The sequence below is a fragment of the Onychomys torridus genome, chromosome 4, assembly GCF_903995425.1.
Source record: "Onychomys torridus chromosome 4, mOncTor1.1, whole genome shotgun sequence".
Classification (NCBI taxonomy): domain Eukaryota; kingdom Metazoa; phylum Chordata; class Mammalia; order Rodentia; family Cricetidae; genus Onychomys; species Onychomys torridus.
This window is the reverse complement of record NC_050446.1, coordinates 142,565,560-142,589,351: the sequence shown is the minus strand read 5'-3', so window position 1 is coordinate 142,589,351 and position 23,792 is coordinate 142,565,560. Positions and strand designations below refer to the sequence as shown.

The window sequence follows — 23,792 nt, the reverse complement described above, 5'->3', positions numbered from 1 at the left end:
GAAGAGAAGCCATGTCCAGTATTTTTATTTCTTTTTTCTTTTTTTTTTTTTTGTTTTTGTTTTTTGTTTTGTTTTTCAAGACAGGGTTTCTCTGTAGCTTTGGAGCCTGTCCTAGACTAGCTCTGTAGACCAGGCTGGCCTCGAACTCACAGAGATCCTCCTGCCTCTAACTCCCAAGTGCGCCACCACTGCCTGGTCAGTATTTTTATTTCATCGTGTTGTCAGTATGTATGTTCTTTCCATAAAATGATCAACAAAAATTTTGCTACATATAACCAGGAGTAGGTTGACCTTTTTGACACAAATACTGCATTTTTCTTTAAGATTGGTCTCAGGGCTAGGAGAGATGGCTCAACTGTTAAGAGCATTGGCTGTTCTTTCAGAGGCTCTGAGTTCCATTCCCAGCAACCACATGGTGGCTCACAACCATCTATAGTGGGATCTGATGCCCTCATCTGTTATAAAGGTGTACATGCATATACAGCCCTCATCCATAAAATAAATAAATAAATCTTAAAAAAAAAAAAAAAAAAAGATTGGTCTCAGGGAAATGTAAAGTGGTTCACAGAAGATTAGTAACTTATCCTTTAGAGAGTTCAGGAGTGTTCAACCCCAAGCCATCTATGAATGAAGCCCAGCGCAAAACCATACATATACTTAAAACATTACCAGATGTTTTGTGTGTGTGTGTGTGTGTGTGTGTGTGTGTGTGTGTGTGTGTGTGTGTTTGCATGAAGCCTGAGGACAACCTTGGGAATATCCATCCACTTCTTTTGGCCTGGAGCTCACTAATTAGACTAGACTGGTTGGCTAGGAATCCTCTGGGCAGACCCTTTAAAAAGGTCTTGAAGGGCAGGTGGTAGTGGTGGCAGCAACAGCGCATGCATGGATCTCTGAGTTGGAGGCCAGCCTGTTCTACAGAGTGAGTTCTAGGACAGCCAGGGCTACACAGTGAGATCCTGTCTTTAAAGACCAGGAAGAGACAGAGAGAGAGACAGAAAGACAGAGACACGGGGAGATTGATTTTGCAGAGTAAAGGTGTGAACCTTGGAATCTGGGCTAGAGAGAAGGATATGGAACCAGGAGGGGCCAATACTTATAGAAGAAAAAATTAGTAATAGTGAGACTAGAGGAGCTCATCAAACCAACTCATGGGAGCATCTTCACTGGAGATCTGGGAGGTGAGGCAGTCTCTGGGGATGCCCTAACTGAGGAGGGGATGAAAATAGTAGCAGTGAGGTTGGAGAAGCTCATCAAACAACTAGACTTATGGGAGCATCCTCACTAGAGATCTGGGAGATGAGGCAATGTCTGTGGAATACCTATCCGAGGCATTACCCTCAGATGTCACTGAGCTTGGGTTTGAGTGTGTCCAGATAGAAACCCGTAGGTGAGGAGGAGCCAGCCCAAAGACCTGATTCGTCCAGTAGCATTCTGACCAAAAGATCACTGCTTCGCACAATTCAGCGAGGTAGCAGTGCCCTATTACCATCTCCATGAACTGTGGCCCTACCCCGGAGCTGTGCAGGCATAGCCCCCGGAGCTGCATAAGGCGACCCTGCTAAGCTCGGGGAGCCAGGTAGGACCAGAGGAAAAGCCCTTGGTAAGCGAAAGTCTGCGTATAACCTTGAGGCTTGGCACTGTCTAGTTCGGTATTTTCTTTTCACAACTATTTCACAGATAATAAAAGCAAAAGCAGCGACAAGATGTGGCCCAGCACGCACGCACAGCAAAGTTCTAAGAGTCCACCCTCCGCACCTGTTTTCCTGTCAGGCCGCATGCGCGCTCCCCAGCCCCGCCCACACCAAGACGTGTGTCACGTGGGGGCGTGGCTGTCTGCGCGCCTGCGCGTCGCAGGCCGACGGAGACCAGCCTGCCCCGGCCGAACTGGGATTACACCGCGGTGGGAGCCGCGCCTCAGGCTCCGCCGCCAGCCGGGGCTCGGGCTGGGGCCCGGGCCCCCGGGGATGGCCCTCCGGCCCTCAAAGGGCGACGGCTCCGCGGGCGGCTGGAACCGCGGCACAGGGAAGGCAGGTACGGAGGGCGACGGGCGAGGGCCGCGCAGCGGCCGGGGCCTGAGGGGGGCGGCGGCGGATGAGGAACCGGGCCTCGCCCCAGCCGCCGCCCGCCACGTCCGCAGAGCCGGCTGCCTTTGGTAGGCGGCTGCTGGAGCTCCGGCCTCCACGCTGCACTCGTGACCCTAAAATTCTCCTCTGCACGCGCACACACACACAAACTCGGGCAAAGTCGCCACTGTCCAATTCCAGAAACTCCCGCCGGTGAGACTTCACCCCACACTCCCTCCTGCTCAGCTACTTTCTGGCCCTTCCCTCTGCCACCTATGTTAGTGTTCTGTTGTGCACAAAGCAGTGCTGTTCTCTATACTCTGCCGTCTAAATCATTTCTGTGAGATCTTGGTTTTGTTGTGCATGTGTTCTGGAATGCAGTTCCCATATGGTGGCTGCTTGTTGGGAGGAATTCCCCTACCGGGTGAGCTATTCCAAAGGCGCTGTTCCACTTAGGTCCTCTGACAGGTGGTGCGCATATTAAAACCGACCCTGTTATCCCACCCATATGTTTGGATGATGCTCCTAGGTTCCACGTCTTGTTTCTCCAGACTCATTTTCTGTTATTCCACTTTTCTCATCTGATAACTGGCCGCAATTGAGGCTCAGTCTGTGAGCCATTTTCCTAGGCTCTTTGGTATTTGTAACAACCTTGGGTTGTGTCTGCGGCATCTGTCTTTACGGCATAATAGCCAGTGTCCCTGTGACATGGGTCGTGTGACCTGTTGCAGTGCAGCTCTGTCTTGGTTGCAAAACTTCAGGCCCTCCAGCTTGTCTGGATGGAAAGGGAATTCAGAGGATCTTCCTTTAGTTTAGATTGGTTTCAAATATATTGGCGACCAAATAACTAATGCTAAAAATTATCTTTTGTAGAGCTCATGGCCAGATTGGTGTGCTCTGTTTTTCTCCATTCAGTAAAGTATTCTTTCTTTGAAGAGGGCAGGAAATGTTAAAAGTTGGACCAAGGACCCCGAGCTACACGGTCGGGGCCTTTGTACACTTACTTTCAGACAGGATCTTGATCATTTACCCTGGAACTTACTATCTTCCTGCTTCAATCTATCTTTATGTTAGTACTTAATGAATTCCTAATAGTTTGGTTATGTTTTATATGAATGAATTAGTACTACCAAAGAAAAGGGGTATTTAAGCTTATTTCTTTTAACAGGAATTTTACCATGAATATAAGATTTTCATGGTCCACTGTCCATGTTTTATACAGACATGGTGCTAAAATGTATTTTTTCTTTTCCCTTTTTTTTTTAATTTATTGTTGTTGTTGGCAGGGTGCATTTTTTCAAGAAGACATCATCTTGCTTTGTAACCCTGGCTGTCCTGGAACTCACTCTGTAGACCAGGCAGGCCTCCAACTCAGAGACCCATTTGCCTCTTGCAGAGACTCATAGATCCCTGGCTGGCCTTGAACTTACTTTGTAGCAGAGGATAGCATTGTCTGTATCTTCTGCCTCTACCTCCATGGTGTTAGGTACAGGCATGCACTGCCACACCTACTAATATTGTTATTTTTCTTGTCTGTGTTTTTCCAGTATATGTGCTGTGGAACCAAGCACAGTACTACATTTTTTATTTAGTTGGATTTGGGAAATAGGGTCTCAATATGTAGCCTTAACTGGCCTGGAGCTCCCTTTGTACACCAGACTGGTCTCAAGAAAGCTCTGCCGTCTTTTAAGCAGAAGTTAGATTGGATTTTAAAATACTAACATTTCACCAGAACCACAAAACCCAGACCAGAATAATATTCCTATAAAATGTTAGCACTGCCTAGGCATAGTAGTCCACATCTTTAATCCCATCACTCAGGAGGCAGAGGTAGGCAGATTTCTGTGAGTTTGAGGCCAGCCTGGGCTACATAGAGTTCTTGGTCAGCCATAGCTACACAGTGAGACCCTGTCTCAAAAATAGAATAGGTAGGGGTTAGGGTTATAGCTTAGCAGGCAATTGCTTGCCTACAGTATGTGAAGCCTGTGGTTCATTCTCCAGTAACAGGAAGGGAGAAGAAAAAGATCTGCTTCAGTGGCCCTTTTAAAATAAGCATATTAGGGGTAGGGGTATGGCTCAGTACTAGCACACATTTGCCGCCATGTACAAGGCACTGGAGAGCAGACCAAAGTAGCGCCATTATCATCTCTCTCTTTGGATGAATCAATTACTTTTCAGGCATCTAGGGTTTATTTATAGTAGTTGTAATATTTTGTAAAAGACCTCGGGCAATCATTTTATTTCATCATGGTGATGATAGCCAAGTCCTCTTCCATAAAGGAATTTGGAAGCTATCAGCTTAGGAGTATATGATACACCCTCCTCTAAGTGAAGCATAAAGAAATGGTTAATTGAATTTACCTTAAAATAAAACAGACAGTAGGCATGCACTTCAGTCTTTCTCTGATTAAAGAAGGGATAACTGACTTTTCTCTTTGTAGAATAAATAGGACGTTTGTGAATTAGTTGTCCAGTGGTGACCCTGATGCTCTATTGTGTAGGCTGGCCCTTGGCCTCACTGTGCAGTTGATACACCCCTAGCTCACTTGAGCTCTCTGAATTGTTTTTTCTTTCTTATTACAATGATATGCCATACATTGGGCTCAGGAAAGAATGTGTAGGGGTAGCATATGTAAAAAATGACTTCCTCGTCTGCCACCAAGCTTTAAGCTTGTGACTACTGAGTATATGTGGAGGTCAGAGGACAGCTCCTGTGAGTCACTTCTTCTGCCACCTCGTGAGATCTGGGAATAGAACTTGGGTCATCCGTATGCAAGTACCTTTTCCCATTGAGCTATCTCACTGGGCCTGCCAACCTTACTTACTGGGAGGTTAAGGTTAAGGAAGGCAGTATCCAAGTGGCCAGACAGTTCTCCAAATCCACATTTGAGTACTCTTCTCAGGGAAGTACCCAGAGTTGTAAGGAAAGCCAGAAAATCTACAAAATTGGAACTCTGCAGTGAGCCGCACCATGAGGTGGGAAAAAGGAATGCCACTTACTATGGGGCAGGTGTTTGTTTTTTTCAGACGAGCAGAAACTGAGATAAATAATTTATTTGACTACACATGTAGTTTTTGAGTTCCACATAGTCAAAATTGAGGGTTAGCCAGGTTCAGTGGGCACGCCTTTAATCCCAGCACTCAGGAGTCAGAAGCAGGCAGATCTCTGAGTGCCAGGACAGCCTGGAGTAGTGACACCCTGTCTCAAAAACAACAGCCAGACATGGTGTCTCATGCCTTTGATCTCAGGACTCAGGAAGCAGGGTTCAAGGCCAGCCTGGTCTACAGAGAAAGTTCCTTAACAGCCAGAACTACAAAGAGAGACCCTGTCTTAAAAAACAAAAAACAGCAAAAAGCTGAAAACATCAGGGAGAAGTAAGCATTGGAACCGTGGTTTTGGTTTAGAATTAGTTAACTCATGGCTGTGTCTTTGCCTAGACCTCCTGGGAATCCAGGAGATTGGAAACTATGTTCTTTCCCCACATCACTGAATACTCAGTGGGAATAGGCAGAAACATGGCTTTTCCATACTCTTGGCAAAGGGTCAGCAAAACTTGGAAGTGACTTTGGGACTGCGACCTCGGTGCTCTTCTTCCCTGTGGTGTCTGGAGTGTGCAAGGACACCTGCTGCCAAAGTTTTACTTGGCGCTTATATTGTACTTACTGTTGGAAACTAATTCAGCTCCTGCTTAGGTTCCTGATCAGCTTGTGCTGTTGAGGTCACATAGCATGCGGAGCTCCCCTGGTAGTTAGGGATACTTATGAAATATGCATAGGCCCTGAGTTCATCCCCAGCACTGCAAGAAAAAAATTAAAAAAAAAAAAAAAGTTGCTTCTTATTCTTGATCCTCTTAGAAAGCATGCAGGCTTGTCTTCAAAGGATGTAGCCCTGCAGGGAAAGCCCAGGCTGCCTGCAGAAAGAACCCAACCCAAAGTTTCAGCTCCCCCACTCCAGTTGTAACTTCCTTCTGCTCTCTCCCTGTGCCTGTTTCTTGGCCATGGTGTTTTGTTTACATGACATGTCTTTGCTCACACTCTTTCCTCTGCCAGGAATGCTTTGCCTTTGACATACTCTTCAGTGTGGTAGTTTTCAGGAGATTTCAGAATCAATTCATGGCAAAGCCTTTCCCCATTACCTTAGAAATAGTCTATCCTCAGTCATCCTTCAGGGTTCTCAAACACCCTGTGTAATAACGGTGTCCATTCCTGCTGTGAGCTGCTCAGGAGCTGTAAGGGAACCGTGGTTCCTCCTTCACCTCTCAGTGTTCGTAGAGACCCATTAAATGATGGACCTCCTAAGTGAATGGGAGCCAGGGAGGGAGGCACAGCTGAGGCAAGAGCTTGACATACTCAGAAACATTTGGCTGAGGTCCTTTATTGAGAGAAGAGCCTGGCTTTTTTTATTTCTAGGTAAAGGAGCCATTTAATGTAACATCCTACCTGGGCCAGTCCTGAGAGTGAAGAGAACATTTTGAATTTACTCTGTGAAGTTATTCTCAGAGGCTAGACTTAGACCAGGAAAATCTCAGACACTGGTCATCCTCTTGTGTCTAGCAAGAGAACAGGTTTACCTAGGCCAAAAATCACTGTGTTAGCTTCCTGTCTGACCTCCAATAGCATGTGACTCCGAAGCTCTGTTTGTGTAGCTTGTGTGTCACAGCTCACACAGGTAGGTCACCAGGACTCTTAACAACTCTAGTTGGTGTTAATAACATCACCTTTGTCATGAACACAGTTGTAGACTGTTGTCTCAGAATAGGACATTATTGAGGTTATCTGTTCAATAACTCTTCCAGAATCTAAGATACCATGTGATACTGTCACTTAAGTCAACCTACCTTCTTCTGGGGGTGTCCCCCTTACATGAACCCTAGTATCTAGGTGTGTGTATGCCGAGGTAGGTTGGCCTGACCTACTGTAGTCTCTTTGAACTCTTGGCTTTACTGTCTACATACAAGTTTCCTTGACAATTATAGTGTAGTGCCTTGTGACATTGGTGCTTTTGTATTAAAATTCTTGTAGTTTTTATTTTCTCAGTGGTGCAGGTAACCATAAAATCTAAGAAGTGCCATCTGCTTTTATAAAAGTAGATGTTCCACTTGAGAACCAAGAGGCTTTGTACTGTTGAAATGGGAAAACTAGGACAGATGGCAGTCTCAGATGCTCATCCTTATTTTCTAAAAACTAATTTTTGAGGCAGAGGCAGGCAAATCTCTGCGAGTTTGAGACCAGCCTACTCTGTATAGCAAGTTCCTTGCCAACCTGCAATCACTGAGATTCTGTCTTAAAAAAAAGAGGTGAGCCAGGCATGGTGGTTCATGTCTTTAATTCCAGCACTTAGGAGGCAAGCGGGCAGATCTCTGAGTTCAAGGCCAGCCTGGTCTATAAAGTGAGTTCCAGGGTTCACAGAGAAACCCTGTCTTGAATTCTCCCCCTCCCCATAAAAAGTCGTTTTTGTTTTGTTTTGTTTTTTGAAATAGGACCTTATAGCCCAGGCTGGCCTTGAACATGCTATGTAGAAGAAAGAGGCTGGCTTTGAACTTGGGATACTTACTCCTGAGTCTGCCTCCCAGGTGCTGTGAATAAAGGTACACTCTATTGTACCTAGCTTCTAAAAGAATATTTCAGCATTATAAACTGGCTGTAAACAACATACTCTTACATATGAATGTGAGCTACTCTGTGGCTGGGATGTAGGTCAGTTGATAGGGTGCTACAAGCCCTGGGTTCAGTTCACTGCACTGCATAAAGTCGGGCATGACAGCACAGGCCCCTCTTGCAGCACTCAGGAGGCAGAGGCGGGAGGATCAGAAGTTCCTTGTTATTGTTGGCTTCATGGAGAGCAAAAGACAGGGGCTAGAAAGATTGCACAGGAGTTAAGAGCACTTACTGCTCATGCAGAGGCCTGGATTCAGTTCCCAGCATACACGTGGCTGCTCACAACTATTCTTAACTCCAGTTCAGGGGATCCGAAACTTTTTTTCTGACTCCACTGGCCCCAGGCTTTGATGAGGTGCTCACACAGACATGCAGGCAAAACACAAATATACAGAAAAACTAAACAAAACAAAAACACTTTCTGATTGCCAAAGATGAATGTGGCTTCAAAACTTTTTTTAAAATTTTTATTTTATGTGTATCAGTGCTTACCTTCATATATGTGTATCTGGTGCCTGCAGAGGCCAGAAGAGGATGTTGGATCCCCTAGAACTGGAGTTGCAGGTAGTTGTGAGCTGCCTGATGTGGGTACTAGGAACTGAGCTGGGCCCTCTGCAATGCATTATACACTTTGAACTGCTGAGCTATCTCTCTAGCCCTGAATGTGACTTTTGGGAATCGATTGACTTTCATACAATGTCACAGCCTCTTGAACCACCAGAAACTATGGAAACCTACACTCCTTTGACATTTGGCTTTTGCATTTCTGGTGTTTTACTGGTTCTGTTAGCTTGTGGTTGGAGACTTGCATATGGTTTTGTTAAAATGTAGAGTTAAACTTTTTTTTTTTTTTTAGTGTTAGGGGTTGAACCCAGGACTTCTAATATGCTAGGCAGGTCCTCTACCACTGTACTACCCAACTCAAGAAGAAGACTTCTATTGAGACACCTGTGTTCTGTCAAGTTTGAACAGGAAAACATTGACAATAGCTTCTACTTACTGAATGCCTCCTAAAACTATAATTCCTTGTTACTTATTTGGGGTCCACATTTGGGGTCCTGAAGCAGAAAACTGCACGTGCTAAGTGTGTCCTTCATCTTCTGCGCACACATTGTTTCTCTGTTTTGTTTCCTAGACTTTAATGCCAAAAGGAAAAAGAAGGTGGCAGAAATACACCAGGCCCTGAACAGCGATCCCACCGACGTGGCTGCCCTCCGACGAATGGCAATTAGTGAAGGAGGCCTCCTGACTGATGAGATCAGGTGCCAAGTATGGCCCAAGCTCCTCAATGTCAACTCCAATGAGCCAGCACCTGAGTCAAGTAAGAGTAAAAGCCTGGGGTGGGGTGTTTTGACTAGGGGTTAAAATATTGTCTAGCTAGAGGAGTTTATTGAAAATGCCTATCTTGGGGGCTAGAAAGATGGCTCAGCAGTTAAGAACACTTGTTGCTTTTTTTGTTTGTTTATTTGGTTTTGGGGCTTTTTTGTTTTGTTTTTTTCAAGACAGGGTTTCTCTGTGTAGTTTTGGTGCCTGTCCAGGATCTCGCTCTGTAGACCAGACTGCCTCGAACTCACAGAGATCCACCTGGCTCTGCCTCCCAAGTGCTGGGATTAAAGGTGTGCACCCCACCGGCCTCACTTGTTGCTTTTGCAGAGAACCTGGGTTCAGTTCCCAGCAGTTTTAGGAGATTTGGTACCCCCTCTGGCCTCTGAGGGCACTACAGAAATGCTAAGATTCCTTGAAGTTCCAGAATTCTTTAATTCTGCTGGAAGCTGTTCCTTAACTAATCTGTAAGCCATGGAGTTAAGGGAGTTCTGAGAGCAACTGAGAACAAGTGCTATAGCGGGGCTTCTCTCGTTCTTTTGGCAAATCTTGGTGCCTGGGATGTGCCACACACTGGATGTGATTAAAATGACTCATGTGCTAGGTAGTTTGATGATGTGGTGCCAAGTGGATGTTGGGTTGCCACTTGTTACCAGTGTTACAGATGTTTGAAATTGGCTGCCTGGGAACAGTGGGCTTTGTGTTAGAAGAGCAGTCATGTGCTTTGTCCTTGACTAACATTCTAAACTGCCCGTCTAATGTCAAGATGAAGAGAGAGTGGGGTGGAAGGGCTGTGGTGTGAGCATGTAAGTCTTGCACAGGCTCCTCTGATAGCTTTCTGTGTAGATTGTAAGGAAAATCAACACTTACACAGCACTTGGCTTGGGGTAAAGGAAATATATGTTTATTATCTGTAAACCATCTCTCCAGCTCAGTCAATAAGAGCATTTGCCTAGCATGTACAAAGTTCAGTTCTAGCACTGTATAAAACTAGTTGCGTGGCACATGCCTATAATCGTAGTACTGGGTGGTAGCATCAGGAGGATCAAGAGCTCAAGTCACACACACCTTTAATCCCAGCACCCAGGAGACAGACTGGTGGAGCTCTGTGAGTTTAAGGGCAGCCTAGTCTACAGAGTGAGTTCCAGGACAGCCAGGGGCTACATAGGGAAACCCTGTCTTAAAAGAAAAAAAAAAAGAGAGTTCAAAGTCGGGGCTGGAGACATGTCTTAGTGGTTAAGAGCACTGACTGCTCTTCTGTATGATTCAGGTTCCATTCTTGACACTAACATGTCAGCTAACAACTGTCTTTAATTCAAATTCCAGGGGATCTGGCCTTCTTGGGCATTGCATATATGCAGTGTGTAGACATATATACAGGCAAACATCCATCCATACATTTGAAATAAAAATAAAACCTTTTTTGTTTGTTTTTGTTTTATGAGACAGGGTTTTTTACTCTGTAGCACTGGCTGTCCTTGGAACTCACTCTGTAGACCAGGTTGGTCTTGAACTCAGAGATTCACCTGACTCTGCCTCCCAAGTTCTGGGATTAAAAGGATATGCCACCATCACCCAGCTAAAACTAAATCCTTAAAATACACACACACACACACACACACACACACACACACACACACACACACACACTTTGTAGGTGCAGTGTGATGTGTATACACACACACACTTTGGGTTCAGTGTGATATACATATACACACTTTTCAGGTGCAGTGTGGTGTTTTAATATGCAGTTGTTTGTTAGCATTCATTGTAGTTTCACTCCAGAACCACTTCCATGTCTATATCTTCAGATGCTCAAGGCCCTGCATTTAGAGTTACAGTGCTTGTGTGCTGAGCACACTGTGCCATGTTCGTAATTCCAGTCAGTGTGGTGGTATTGTGTTCCCCAAAATATTGTGCACCCTAGTAAACTTAACTGGGGTCAGAGAACAGAACAGCCACTAGATATAGAGGCCAGAAAATGGTGACACTCACACCTTTAATCCTAACATTCCAAAGGCAGAAATCCTCTGGATCTCTATGAATTGAAGACCACACTGGAAACAGCCTGGCATGGTGACACATGCCTTTAATCCCAGAAAGTGAGCTTTTAATCCCAGGGAGTGATGGCAGAAAGCAGAAAGGTATACAAGGCGTGAAGACCAGAAACTAGAAGCTTTTGGCTGGTTAAGCTTTTAGGCTTTTGAGCAGCAGTTCAGCTGAGATCCATTTGGATGAGAACTCAGAAGCTTGCAGTCTGAGGAAACAGGATCAGCTGAGGAACTGCCAAGGTGAGGAAGCTGTGGCTTGTTTTGCTTCTCTGATCTTCCAGCATTCACCCTAATACCTGGCTCCCAGGTTTGTTTTTATTAATAAGAACTTTTAAGATTCATGCTACAAGTCAGTTCTCATGGTAACCTGAAAGGTGCATATGGACAAGAACAAACTCACTTTACAGATGGGGGCAGTTTCTTGTGAGGACATTGGCAGTCCACAGTAGCCCAGACCTCTTGACCTTTTTGTCCCCTCCCATCCTTCCTTACATTGCTCAGGACAATCTCTTCCCACCCTGTGCTCATCAGACTTGCATGAAGCAGCTGTGTTTAGAACAAACTAGAGCTTACCTAGTATCTATACTGGTTATTTTGTTTTTAGTGGCAGTGGGCATCAAATTCAGGGCCTTGCATGTGCTAGGCAAGCACTCTACCATTAAACTGTGTCCCTAGCCTCCCTCCTTTTAGTATTCCCCATCCACTTTTGGTTTTTCGTTCTCTTCTTACATTTTTATTTTGAATGGGGTCTTGCTGAGCAGCCTGGGTTGGCTTCAAACCTGAGGCAGTTCCTGTGCCACAGCCTCCCAGGGACAGGGATTACTAGTATAAACCAACTCTGCACCTGACTGAGGAGCTGGGAGTCTACCTTTACCTGGTGCTTAGATCCAGGTGTTATATCTTAAGTGATGTCCTCTTGAGGAAAAGGCTGCTCTGTGTGTCCTTTAGGTCTCAACTATCGATACAGAAAGTAGTTTCTGTTACTGTTGCTTGCTTTGTGGGGCTGAGTCTAAACTCTCAGCATCAAGCTTGCTAGGTTAACTCTATGCCACTGAACTATACTGGAAGCCCCAGAAGAACTGACTCCTCTGGTTTCCCAGACCTTTTTGTAATAATACCATGTTCCTCTCTCTGATAGGGAAGGATCTTCGACACATGAGCAAGGATTACCAGCAAGTACTGCTGGATGTCAGGCGGTCTCTTCGGCGCTTCCCTCCTGGTGAGCAGATTTTCTTTCTTACCACATCTGGAATGAGGCTTTCTGTCCCTTTGCATTACTTTATTGTGTTGATGATTGCCAGGGTTGGGTTGTTTCCTTCCTAGCAACCAAAACACACTTGTAGAACCCCACTCTCAGGCACTCCAGTGGGTACCCTCACTGTGAAGTCCTTGTGGCCGGAGGTGGCGAGTAAGAGAAACAGCTCTTGCATCCTTGTCTGCCCTTGTGCTCTGGTGGAGCTTTATAAGGATTGGCAGGGCAAGGGGTCTGGCTTTGGAGGTTGGTTTGGAATTGTACCCTAATGGGAACTATTAATATTTTCATTTGTAAGTGTTACCTCATATCTGTGGTTACTGGGTCCCCTGTGATGGATGGAGGATTCCTTTCCCTGCATGTTTGTAGAGTATGTTGCTGAAATTGCTTCTTGCTTCCCAGGACAAGAAAATGACTATACTTTCTATTTTCATAATGGAAGGAGTTGGGCAGCAAACCTCATCTGTATAATCTAGCTTTCTTCTCATGTAACTCTACCTTGACTTTCGAAGAGATGTGGGTGCCTCTAACTCTTTTGTCACACTTAGCTGAAGCAAGCCCTGGTTGGGACATGTGTATTACAGGCCTTCTGCCCTACTTGGATCTTTTCTTCCTGGGAGGTTCATGAGGCTCCCACAGGTTGGTAGCCAGTCAGTGTGGTTATGACACAACATATCCCATGGCCCAGTCCCCTTGTCCTACCCTGCTGGTGCGGTTGAGGTGACGGAGGGCCGGTGCCTCCTGTTGTCCTGTCCCCTTTACTCATTGCATTTATGTCACTGGTGTGACTTTGTGCATGCTGGCTCCTTGGCATTTGAAGCCCTTCACATTCCTGTCCTCTGGCCTCGCCTGACCAGTCTTAAACCAGAAATTCAATCAGGCTGTAGCTCTTGCTCTCGCTGCTTTCATGGTTTCACTTAATTCTTGGTTTTCTTTATTTTCCTTGTTTATCTTTACAGCGTACCTCTTTTGAGAAAGTGGAATTAATAGGAGCAAGGAGTGACCTTCGCTCTTACCTCGAACCTTTATTGTTTGTTGTGGGCCCTTACTTTGCTGTTTTCTCTCTCAAATCCTGCTTTTAAGTGAGAGCTAAGCTAAGAGCAGCAGAATCTGCTTAGTGAGGTCTTCTAAAATATGTCATGGGATCAAGGCTTGATAGTTTTCACCTCCCTAACTGATTACCTTAGTTACTTTTATTTACAACTCATTGTTGGAACTCAAAATTAACATCATTGCTCATGGGGTCTCACAGATACCAGGCAGTTTGGCCTTCCAGTTTACACTGACCTGCTGTGCATCATCCTTGTGGAAACCTTTGTGGCAGGCCACCCACCATCTCCTGTCAGCTTTCCACAAGGCCACATGTGCACGTCAGTCAATGTGCATCTCCTGGTACATTCGTTTATTTTTTTCATATGGTTTTTTTCAAACTGGCTAAGGCAGGACTCTGCTGAGCAGCAGAGATTACCTGCTTCTCAGTGACCATTTTCTCCAGTTCATACAATTGCAAGAATTGGAGTTCTCTGGATTGATTTTTTGTTTTGTTTTGTTTGTTTATTTATTTATTAATTAAAAAATTTTCCATTTTACATACCAACCCCAGTTCCCCCTCCCTCCCCTTCTCCCGCCTCCTCACCTCCTCACCTCCTCTGGATTGATTTTTAGTAGAGGAATTGGAACAGATTTTGATAGCCCTCCAACCAACAGTAGCTTTGGTTTCTTTGATGCCGTGGTTTTTAATTCCCTTAATAGAGCCTTGGGGTTCAAGATCACTTTCAGATCCAGGGGAGAGTTTGAACTCTCCAGACTTCTTGACTTTGGGTGACCAAGGTACATGGGCTGAGCATGACCTTATCCCCTTTGAGCTCTGACTATAGGAAGAACAGGTTCATGATTTTTTTTTTGTTTTTATTTTTGTTTTTGTTTTTTTTTTTTTTCCGAGACAAGGTTTCTCTGTAGCTTTGGAGTCTGTCCTAGACTATCTCTGTAGACCAGGTTGGCCTCAAACTCACAGAGATCCACCTGCCTCTGCCTCCCGAGTGCTGGGATTAAAGGTGTGCACCACCACCACCCGGCCATAATTCTTTATCAAAACAAATGCACCAAAGAGTCACACTGTCGTGGCTTACTGGCCCTCTACTCTAGAGGTGTCTCAACCAGGTGCCTCTGCCTCCAGCTGCAACTGGAAATTGAGACCATCTTAGAACATTGGCTTTGGCTTAAAGAATACCACAGATTTAACTTTCATATAATTCCTTACGTAATTTCATTCTAAGAAGTAGGACAAAGAAATCTCTAGATACTTTTCTGCTCATCACACATCACCACATCAATTGCCTGTTCCTTTCTTTTGATACATACCCAGGTAATTTTGTTTCTGAACTATTTAAACAGCCATCACAGCCCTTTCATCCAGAATATCTACTCCACAGAATAGTTCATCTTTCACCATTTATTTTTATCACAAAAAGAAGTGCAGATTCATGGGTCTGCTGCTCCAGTCCTCTTTGGAGCCTCCTTTACTGTCAATAGTTCCTCTGTGTGCACGGAAAGCCAGTTGCTCTGTCCTTTTCTGTTTATTTCGCTTTGTCTGGAGTTTCCTTCAGGGTCACGTCTGCGATACTGGTGATGGGAGAGCCACTGAAGTGCCGAGCTCGTGGCAGGTGGCACCTTGGAGGCATGTGCAGTCTTTCCCCATGATTGACCATGCTGACTGTAAGGTTTTAGTTAGATGATCTGCCAGGGACCCTTCTATGTGGCTTTTTCTGTGTCAGGTGCCAGCAATATTTTTCAAGGATTGTCAATTTGTTTGTAATTCTTTGTCTGCTAGTGGACACTTTTCTCTGAAAATCACTGCTGCCCTCATCTGCTGGCACTAGGCTCCTCGCCAACTCAGCTGCATCTCCTCTCCCCAGGCATGCCAGATGAGCAGAGAGAAGGGCTTCAGGAAGAGCTAATCGACATCATCCTCCTCATCTTGGACCGAAACCCTCAGCTGCACTACTACCAGGGCTACCATGATATAGTGGTCACTTTTCTGCTGGTGGTGGGCGAAAGGCTGGCAACGTCCCTGGTAGAAAAATTATCTACTCACCACCTCAGGTACCTGTGCATCTGACTTTGTGCCAGGATGAGTGTCACTCCCCCAGCCTCCTCAGCATCATCAGATGTCTGAATAGTTTGAGCCCACTCCATTCACCTGCCCTAACATGAATGTTGGACCTGACCAAGTACATTGACTAGATTATCTTCCCATAGGGATTTCATGGATCCCACAATGGACAACACCAAGCACATCCTAAATTATCTGATGCCCATCATTGACCAAGTGAACCCAGAACTCCATGACTTCATGCAGAGGTGAGTCTATATTTGTATATACATGAGACACACATTGCAGCTCAGTGCCATGCTCTTTTGGCTTTTTGTTTCTTCCCAAATCTAGCTTGGTTGCATCATCATATTAATAGTTAGTGTTAAATTCTTCAGGCTTCTTTCTGTCCATTAGAGTCTGAACAATTCAGGCCTGTCCACGGTCTTGGAGAACTTACCGGATGGATACTGTGCTTTTGAGGGCATGCAGGGATGACAGCTCATGGCTTGAGGAGCTTGAATCTGGTGGGTGTGTCATAAATTCTTAGCAGAGTAAGGCAAAAGCTACATGTAGCCGGGCAGTGGTGGCGCACACCTTTAATCCCAGCACTTGGGAGGCAGAGCCAGGCGGATCTCTGTGAGTTCGAGGCCAGCCTGGGCTACCGAGTGAGTTCCAGGAAAGGTGCAAAGCTACACAGAGAAACCCTGTCTCAAAAAACCAAAAAAAAAAAAAAAAGCTACATGTGGTGCCACATGCCTGTAGTGAAGCACTAACAAGCTAAAGACAGGAGTTTCAGAGAGTGCGAGACAGGGCCTAAAGAGACGGTTCAGTGGTTAAGGACCCTTGGTGCTCTTGAAGAGGACCAAAGTTCAGTTCCCAGCACCTACATTAGGTAGCTCATAACTGCCTGTTACTCCAGCTCCAGGGAATCCAACACCTTCTGGCTTCCATAGGCACCTACACACATATGTATGTAGTAACACACAAACACATACAAATATAAAAGAAAATTTTATTTTTACTAAGTATTTATTTGTTTTTGTTTTTTAAAGATTGATTTATTTATTATGTATACAGAAGAGGGCACCAGATCTCATTACAGATGGTTGTGAGCCACCATGTGGGTGCTGGGAATTGAACTCATGACCTCTCGAAGAGCAACCAGTGCTCTTAACCTCTGAGCCACCTCTCCAGCCCTGTTTTTTGTTTTTTTGAGACAGGGTTTCTTTGTGTAGTCTTGGCAGTTCTTAGAACTAGCTCTGTAGACCAGGCTGGCCTCAAACTCGGAGATCCACCTGCCTCTGCCTCTGAGTGCTGGCACCACCACCACCCAGCTTTTTCTTTCTTTCTTTTTCTTTTTTTTTTTTTAAACAAATTTATTTACTTATTACGCATACAGAAGAGGGCACCAGATCTCATTACAGATGGTTGTGAGCCACCATGTGGTTGCTGGGAATTGAACTCAGGACCTCTGGAAGAGTAGCCAGTGCTCTTAACCTCTGAGCCATCTCTCCAGCCCTCTTTTTATTTCTTGAGACAGAGTCTTACTATGTAGTCTTGACCAGCCTGGAACTCATATAATGATCCTCTGCTTCCTAAGTGCTGGGATTAAAGTCATGTGCCACCATACCCAGTGGTAAAAATAAATTTTTACAAAATAATACAAAGAATTCTAGGCCAGCCTTAGCTGTGTAATAAGTTTGAAGCCAATCTGAGATACTTAAAAAAAAAAAAAAAAAAAAAAAAAAAGCCGATGATGTGGTGCACACCAGTAACAGAGGCAGCAGATCTCTGAGTTTGAGGCCAACCTGGTCTACAGAGTGAGTTCCAAGCCAGTCAGGGCTACATAGTGACACTCTGTCTCAAAAAAAGGAAAAAAAAAAAAAAAAGTAAACACAAAAAACAAAACAGAAGGGCCTGGAAAACTGGCTCAGAATGCTTACTGCTCTTTTGTAGGACCCGGGTTCAGCTCATGGCACCCATATCAGGTGGCTCACAGCTGCTCTTAACCGCAGTTCCAGGAGGCCCAATACTTTCTGGCCTCTGCAGGTACCTGTGTGGTATACATAAACACACAGCCTCACACACATATATAAAGATAATAAATCAATCCTTTTTAAGATTTACTTGAATGTGTACGTGTGCTTTGCCTGTCCATATATAAGTGCATTGCTTCCATGCCAGGTGCTGGAGGAGGCCAGAAAGAGAGCACTGGATCTGCTGGAGCTGGGATCACAGATGGTTCTGAGCGGACAGTTAGGAGCTGCCTAATGTGTGTGCCGCAACTGAGCCCAGGTCCTCTGTAACAGCGGCGAGTGCTCCTAACTGCTGAGCATCTCTCTAGCCCCACAGCTGGGTTTTTTGGGGGTTTTGTTTTGGTTTTTTGAGACCTGGTCTCACTGTTTAGCTATCTTAGAACTCACTATATAGATAAGGCTGGCTTTGAACTCAACAGAAGAGATCCTCCTGCCTGCCTCTGTGTCCTGTGTGCCACCATGTCCGATTGAGAATATATGCCTGTGTCAGCAGGAAAGTACAGTGCAGTTCTCTGAGAGAGCTGCTCCTTGTTGCACATTAGAAGAACACCCAAGGAGGTGAGGGAGCTGGGACACTTCAGTATTGCTATCACATGTTGTCTGTTTTTCTGATGCTGCAGATTGAACCCAGGACCTTTTACATGCTTGGCAAGCACTCTGCCGATGAGCTCCTTCCCCAGCCATCGTTGTACTTTTTTGTTTGTTTTGTTTTTAGAGACAGGTTTTCTCTGTAAAGCCCTGGCTGTCCTGGAACTTTCTCTGTAAACCAGGCTGGCTTCAAACTCAGGGATCTGCCTGCCTCTGCCCTACTAAAGGCATGCACCACCATGTTGTGCATTTAAGATTTTGTGGGGTTTTTTGTTTTGTTTTGTTTTTGTTTTTAGATTTTATGTGCATTGGTGTTTTGTCTGCATTCATATCTGTGTGAGAGTATTAAATCCTTGGAACTGGAGTTACAGTTGTGAGCTGCCATGTGGTGCTGGAAATTGAACCGAGTCCTCTGGAAGAGCAGCCAGTGATCTTAACCACTGGGCCATCTCTCCAGCCCCAAGATGTGTTTTTTAAGAAGAAATTAGTGTGGTGGCACACACCTTTAATCCCGGGGAGTGGGGGGGGGGGGGGGGGGGGTGGTGAGACACATAGGTGGATCTCTTGAGTTCAAGGCCAGCATGGTCTGCCCTGGTCTACAGAGCTAGTTCCAGGACAGCCAGGGCTACACAGAGAAACCCTGTCTCAAAAAACCAAAAATAAATAAAATTAAAAAATATATATATATACACATACATATATTTATGTATGTATATATACACAGAGAGAGGATGCTGAGTTCCTAAGTAGCATAATTTTTCAAGAAGTATATTTTCCATATACTTCTTCCTCATTAGCTCTTGAGAACAAAGACAGAGAAAGGGATGGGATGAGCTGGCAGGGCACCTAACATCTGGATTTCCTTTGCTCCTAGTGCTGAGGTGGGGACCATCTTTGCCCTCAGCTGGCTTATCACCTGGTTTGGGCACGTCCTGTCGGACTTCAGGCATGTTGTGCGGTTATACGACTTTTTCCTGGCCTGCCACCCACTCATGCCCATTTACTTTGCAGCTGTGGTAGGTACACACTGGGAGGCAGTGACTAGGTTCACTGTCACCCATCCAGCTTGATCAGTGTTCTTGAAGGGGACAGATAGTAGTTCCCCAGCTGGTGACTGACTTCCCAGTCTAAGAAGTATCAGAAAATGTTGGTTAAGCAGCTATTCTCACTTAGAGACTTCTGACCCTTCAAAGCACCAGAGTGCCACGAGACTGTTCGTGACCCTGCTGACACCTCCTGGAACTATTCAGCTAGTGGACATCATGATGGGCACAGGTGATAGTTCAGTCTGCCTGCCAGTGCAAGGCTTCAGGAAGGGAGAGAGGTCTGGTATTAGACTTGAAAGAGGGGTGGCTTATGGAAGAGTGTGGGGCTCCTTCCCAGGTGCTGAGTGGAATGGAGAGTGGCCTTCAGCAGCTATTAACGTGAGCACTCCTGTCAGGAAGATGTCTAAAGGAGACCAGATGGTTGTCAGCTGCTGTAAAGCTCCTCAGAGTCTCCTGTAGCCCTTTCTTCTTCCTAAGAGTGTCAGTTTGCCTCACCCTAGAGGGTGACACTCGAGCAGACAGCTACTCTGGGAGCACTTGCTAGAATTGGTCAGTCTTTCACGTTATAGGTGGAATGGGATATAGCATTTGCCAAACCTTTGGGCTGAGCACTGTCTGTTACAAAGACTTAGATCTGTGTGTCAAGAAAGGCAAGTACCCAGGTCCTGTGCCTCTGCCTCTGATTCAAAGCCTGCCTTTGCCAGATTGTGCTGTACCGGGAGCAGGAAGTCCTGGACTGTGACTGTGACATGGCCTCTGTCCACCACCTGTTGTCCCAGATCCCTCAGGACCTGCCCTATGAGACGCTCATCAGCAGAGCCGGAGACCTCTTTGTTCAGTTCCCCCCTTCGGAACTTGCAAGGGAGGCGGCTGCACAGCAGGAGGCTGAAAGGTGAGGTGGGGAGGCGCTGCTGCAGCTGGGCAGTGGAGGCCAGCAGAGGAAGGGAGGGAGGGTCGACCTGTGCGAAGGGTCTGTGGTTCAGGTCTTTGCAGAGAGCTACACTGGAGCAGAGTCTGCACTACAGTAGCCTCTTCGGCAGCAGCTCTCAGAGTCTCCTGCCTTTCTGAACCACCTTCTGCTCCCTTCCACAGAACGGCAGCCTCTACTTTCAAAGACTTTGAGCTGGCATCGGCCCAGCAGAGGCCAGACATGGTGCTGCGGCAGCGGTTTCGGGGACTTCTGCGGCCCGAAGCTCGTACAAAAGATGTCCTGACCAAACCAAGGCCCAGCCGCCTGGCGAAACTGGCTGTGATGGGGTTAACAGTGGCGCTTGGAGCGGCGGCACTGGCAGTGGTGAAGAGTGCCCTGGAGTGGGCCCCCAAGTTCCAGCTGCAGCTGTTCCCCTAAACTCAGCCCCAGGAGCCACTTCCTCACCCAGTGCACCGAGCTCTCCCCATTTCCAGAAAGGAGCAAGAGGGTGGAACTGCTGTAATTAAAGGGTTTCTGTCAGGGGGTTCTGTTTGCCACCCTTGGCAGCTTGTCTTTTGGTTTTGGTGGCTAGTGGCAGAGCTGCCTGACAATGGGCTCAGTGGACCTGAGTGCTCTAACTGTTGGAAGTGGCTCTGGAGCACCTGGCTACCCAACTCACTGCCTAGAAGAAAGTTGGGCCCAGAGATGCCCTCCTTACAGCACCCCATATCCTGTGCATCCTAGACAAAGCAGGCAGGGGCTGCCGACAGAGTCCAGCCTTGGGATGAAAGCGAGGGGAGAGAATGATAGCCTGGGAGCCAGCTGGTTAGAGTCAGACAGACACAAGCTGGGTTCTAGTTAAATTTTATGATCCCAGCCTAGAGATCATCGCAGAGGAGTGTTAATCCCCTGGACGATGTTGCCTGTGTCTCCCTGTTCTTTCTCTACAAACCACGTGACATTACCTGTAAAGACATTTTTAATACTATTTTTATGACTGTATACTACATCTAACATAGCAACTATTCTCACTTTAAAAAAAAATTACTTGTGTGTGTGTGAGTGCCCACAGGGCCAGAAGTGGGCTTCAGATTTCCTGGAGTCTGGTGTGGGTGCTGAGATCTGAATGCCGGTCCTCTAGCAAAGCTGAGGCAGTAAGCTTTTAAACTTAGCTGAGGAGCCGTCTCTCCAGCCCCCCCCCCCCCCATAGTTCCTTCATGGGAGAAGCTATCAGCAATGAGCTTGTACTGGGCTAATGTTTATTTCTCCTTTTCTGGAGGGGAATGGAATCCAGGGCCTTGAACATGTGAGGCAAGTGTTCTACCACTGAATAAACAGCACCAGACTTTAGTCGTTTTTATTTTTATTTTTGAGACAGGGGCTACCTAAGTTACCCAGGCTGGCCTTGAACTTTTGATCCTGCTCAGCTCCTGATTATCTAGGATGACAGGATTACACCTGAGATGTGTTCCCTGCTCAGTTTAGCCAAAGTTGCTTTGTGAACGCCCCATGCCCCACAGTGTCACTTCCTGTCTCACTTTCATTATTTTCCACTAATCACCCACCTTGGCCTGCCCGTGTATTGACCTCCTCAGCTGCTGGTGTCAGAATGGGAATGTTCTTGGAAACTTGCCAGCATGTAGACAGGTTTTGGCAGGAACCCACACCACCAGCCCCACTTACCCCTGGGCTCCTCCAGGAGGGGTGCATGGGATCCATGGGATCTCTCTGTCTTCCTAGGATGGCTTTGTTAAAAGTGAAGCCAGGTTTGTTTTATAGGAACTCTGGCTTGAAAACAAAAGTGCCTTTTGCTGCTTTAAAGAGTGTGTAGTGGGAAGCATTTACATGCTTCTATTTTCCTGACCTTTCCTGGGCACTCTTCTCCAGTCCTACCATGTCCAGACGTATGTGTCCCCTGTGCCCACTGTATGCAGTGGGACGCTCTGTGAGCCAGGCAGCCATAAGCCAGAGCTCATAGGAGGTGTCCAGGCTGAGTTACACAAAGCACTTTAACCAAATCAAGCTGGGGTGAGTGATTCACAGGGATTAATTCAGGACAAAGGAGAATTTTCCAGGATCCAGAGTGATAAAGTGACAGATATTGTCAGTCTACCACGGGAGCTTGTCATCTGTGCCTCTAGCATATTTGAGCTATAGGGAATGTGCTGGTTGGGGGAGGGGCACGGGCCCAGGGTCCAAGCCACAATTCTGCATCCAAACAAGCAGGTGGTACTGGCTTGTGCTGAGCTGAAGAGTGGTGTGTGCCCATAACAGGACTCCCCACTACTGAGGAGAAAGCGCTGTCAGTTTACCTTCAGGTATTTACTTATTCTGTAAAGATATGTGTAGATGGTTTGTACAGAGCCCTGTATGAAATAAACACCCTTACGTGGTTCCTAATCACTTGTCCTTGTAGCTCTACTGCTTGCTTGGAAATGGACCCACCAGCTTTTACCCTGGGCCCAGCTGGGGTCTGGTGGGCCTGTGGTCTGTAGATTCGTCAACCTTTGCTGTCTGCACACAGCTGTTCCAGTTTTGTTTCACACACAGGTGTGATGAATTTAGGCAAAAGGCCTGGCTCCAGCAGCCAGAAAGGGCTGTGCTAGCCATTGTTGCCCCAGCTCGATACCCACCTTAGAGACCAGAGAAGCAGTTTAATCAGCACATGGAACACAGGTCCAGTGACCTCAAGTCATCTTTTGGGTACAGACATGAGAAAGAATTGGGAAGAGAAGTCACATAATGAAATAGTTCTGTTGAGGGTGTGTCTTGGCACTAACTCAAGTTCAGGGCAGTCCGGGCTTTCCCACTACTACCTGAAAGGACCAGTGCCTCCACCTCAGTGATGACTTCTATAAGGTGCAGCCTCCTGTTCGTGGACAGTGCTCTCATCTGGGAGGGACTTGTCTTCAAGGCTTTGTTTAGGACATGTTTGTGACAAGGGTCTCAGGGAGTGAGCTAGGTTAGGCGGGCAAACACTCATGTGATTAACATGTCCATGCAGAGGCAAGCAGGAGACTGACCCAAAATCAAGGCTGAGACTCCAGGCTTCCATCTTTCCATCCATAATCTCTGTGTACACGAGTAAGGATTTTTAGCAAAAGTATTTTGATTTTTTTTTTTAAGATTTTGTTTTCAATTATGTGTATGTGTGATTGCAGGTGTCCTCAGAAGTCAGAAGGGTATCAGCTGGAGTTACGGGTGACACAGATGCTGGAAACTGGACTTGGTACATGCTCTTTCCGTGTTTCCTAAGTGTCAGTCACACAGGAGTGTGGCCTTCGTCCTGCAGCTGCTTGGGCACCATCACAGCTAGTGACAGGTGCGGCAGGATGTGCTCTGTGTGTTTTGCTTTGCAGGCCTTCAACTCAGAAGGCCAGCACTTGGATTCAGAACCTAACAGCCTGTTGTGGAAGGAACACTCCCGCCCATCATGTCTAGTCTCTGTCTACTGAGGAGCATATGAGAGTCCTCACACAGCTTCTTTCATAGCTGTTTTCAACCTGTGGGTCATAACTCCTTCAGCAAACCTCTGTCTCCAAAATATTTAACATTATGATTCATAACAATAGTGAAACTACAGTTTTGAAGTAGCAACAAAAATAATTTTATGTTTGGGGGTCATCACAACATAAGGAATTACATTAAAGGGCCGAGGCATTAGGAAGGTTGAGAACCACTGGTCTAGTCTCTCAACAGCCCCACTCAGCAGGAAGAGTATACAGCAGCTGGGTTCCTACTTTTCTACCTCTGCCTGCAGAGGAGCCA

At 46.2% G+C, this 23,792-nt stretch overlaps 1 protein-coding gene across 1 annotated transcript; it reads left to right on the top strand.

Annotated features, from left to right (window-relative positions):
• The first annotated feature begins 1,839 nt into the window (after positions 1-1,839).
• On the top strand, positions 1,840-22,427 carry Tbc1d20 (TBC1 domain family member 20). Its single transcript, XM_036185693.1, has 8 exons — positions 1,840-2,034; positions 8,860-9,045; positions 12,237-12,317; positions 15,266-15,452; positions 15,609-15,710; positions 18,943-19,084; positions 19,819-20,006; positions 20,207-22,427. Exons 1-8 carry the CDS (start codon positions 1,968-1,970, stop codon positions 20,460-20,462), a joined length of 1,209 nt encoding a protein of 402 aa, XP_036041586.1. The 5' UTR covers positions 1,840-1,967; the 3' UTR covers positions 20,463-22,427.
• The last annotated feature ends 1,365 nt before the right edge of the window (positions 22,428-23,792 follow it).

Bases quoted from the DNA above. Each gene is read 5' to 3' on its own strand.
- Tbc1d20 (XM_036185693.1), top strand. From the start codon at position 1,968: ATGGCCCTCCGGCCCTCAAAGGGCGACGGCTCCGCGGGCGGCTGGAAC. The intron at 9,046-12,236 runs GTAAGAGTAAAA...TCTCTCTGATAG, and splicing joins TGAGCCAGCACCTGAGTCAA to GGAAGGATCTTCGACACATG. The intron at 15,453-15,608 runs GTACCTGTGCAT...ATCTTCCCATAG, and splicing joins TTATCTACTCACCACCTCAG to GGATTTCATGGATCCCACAA.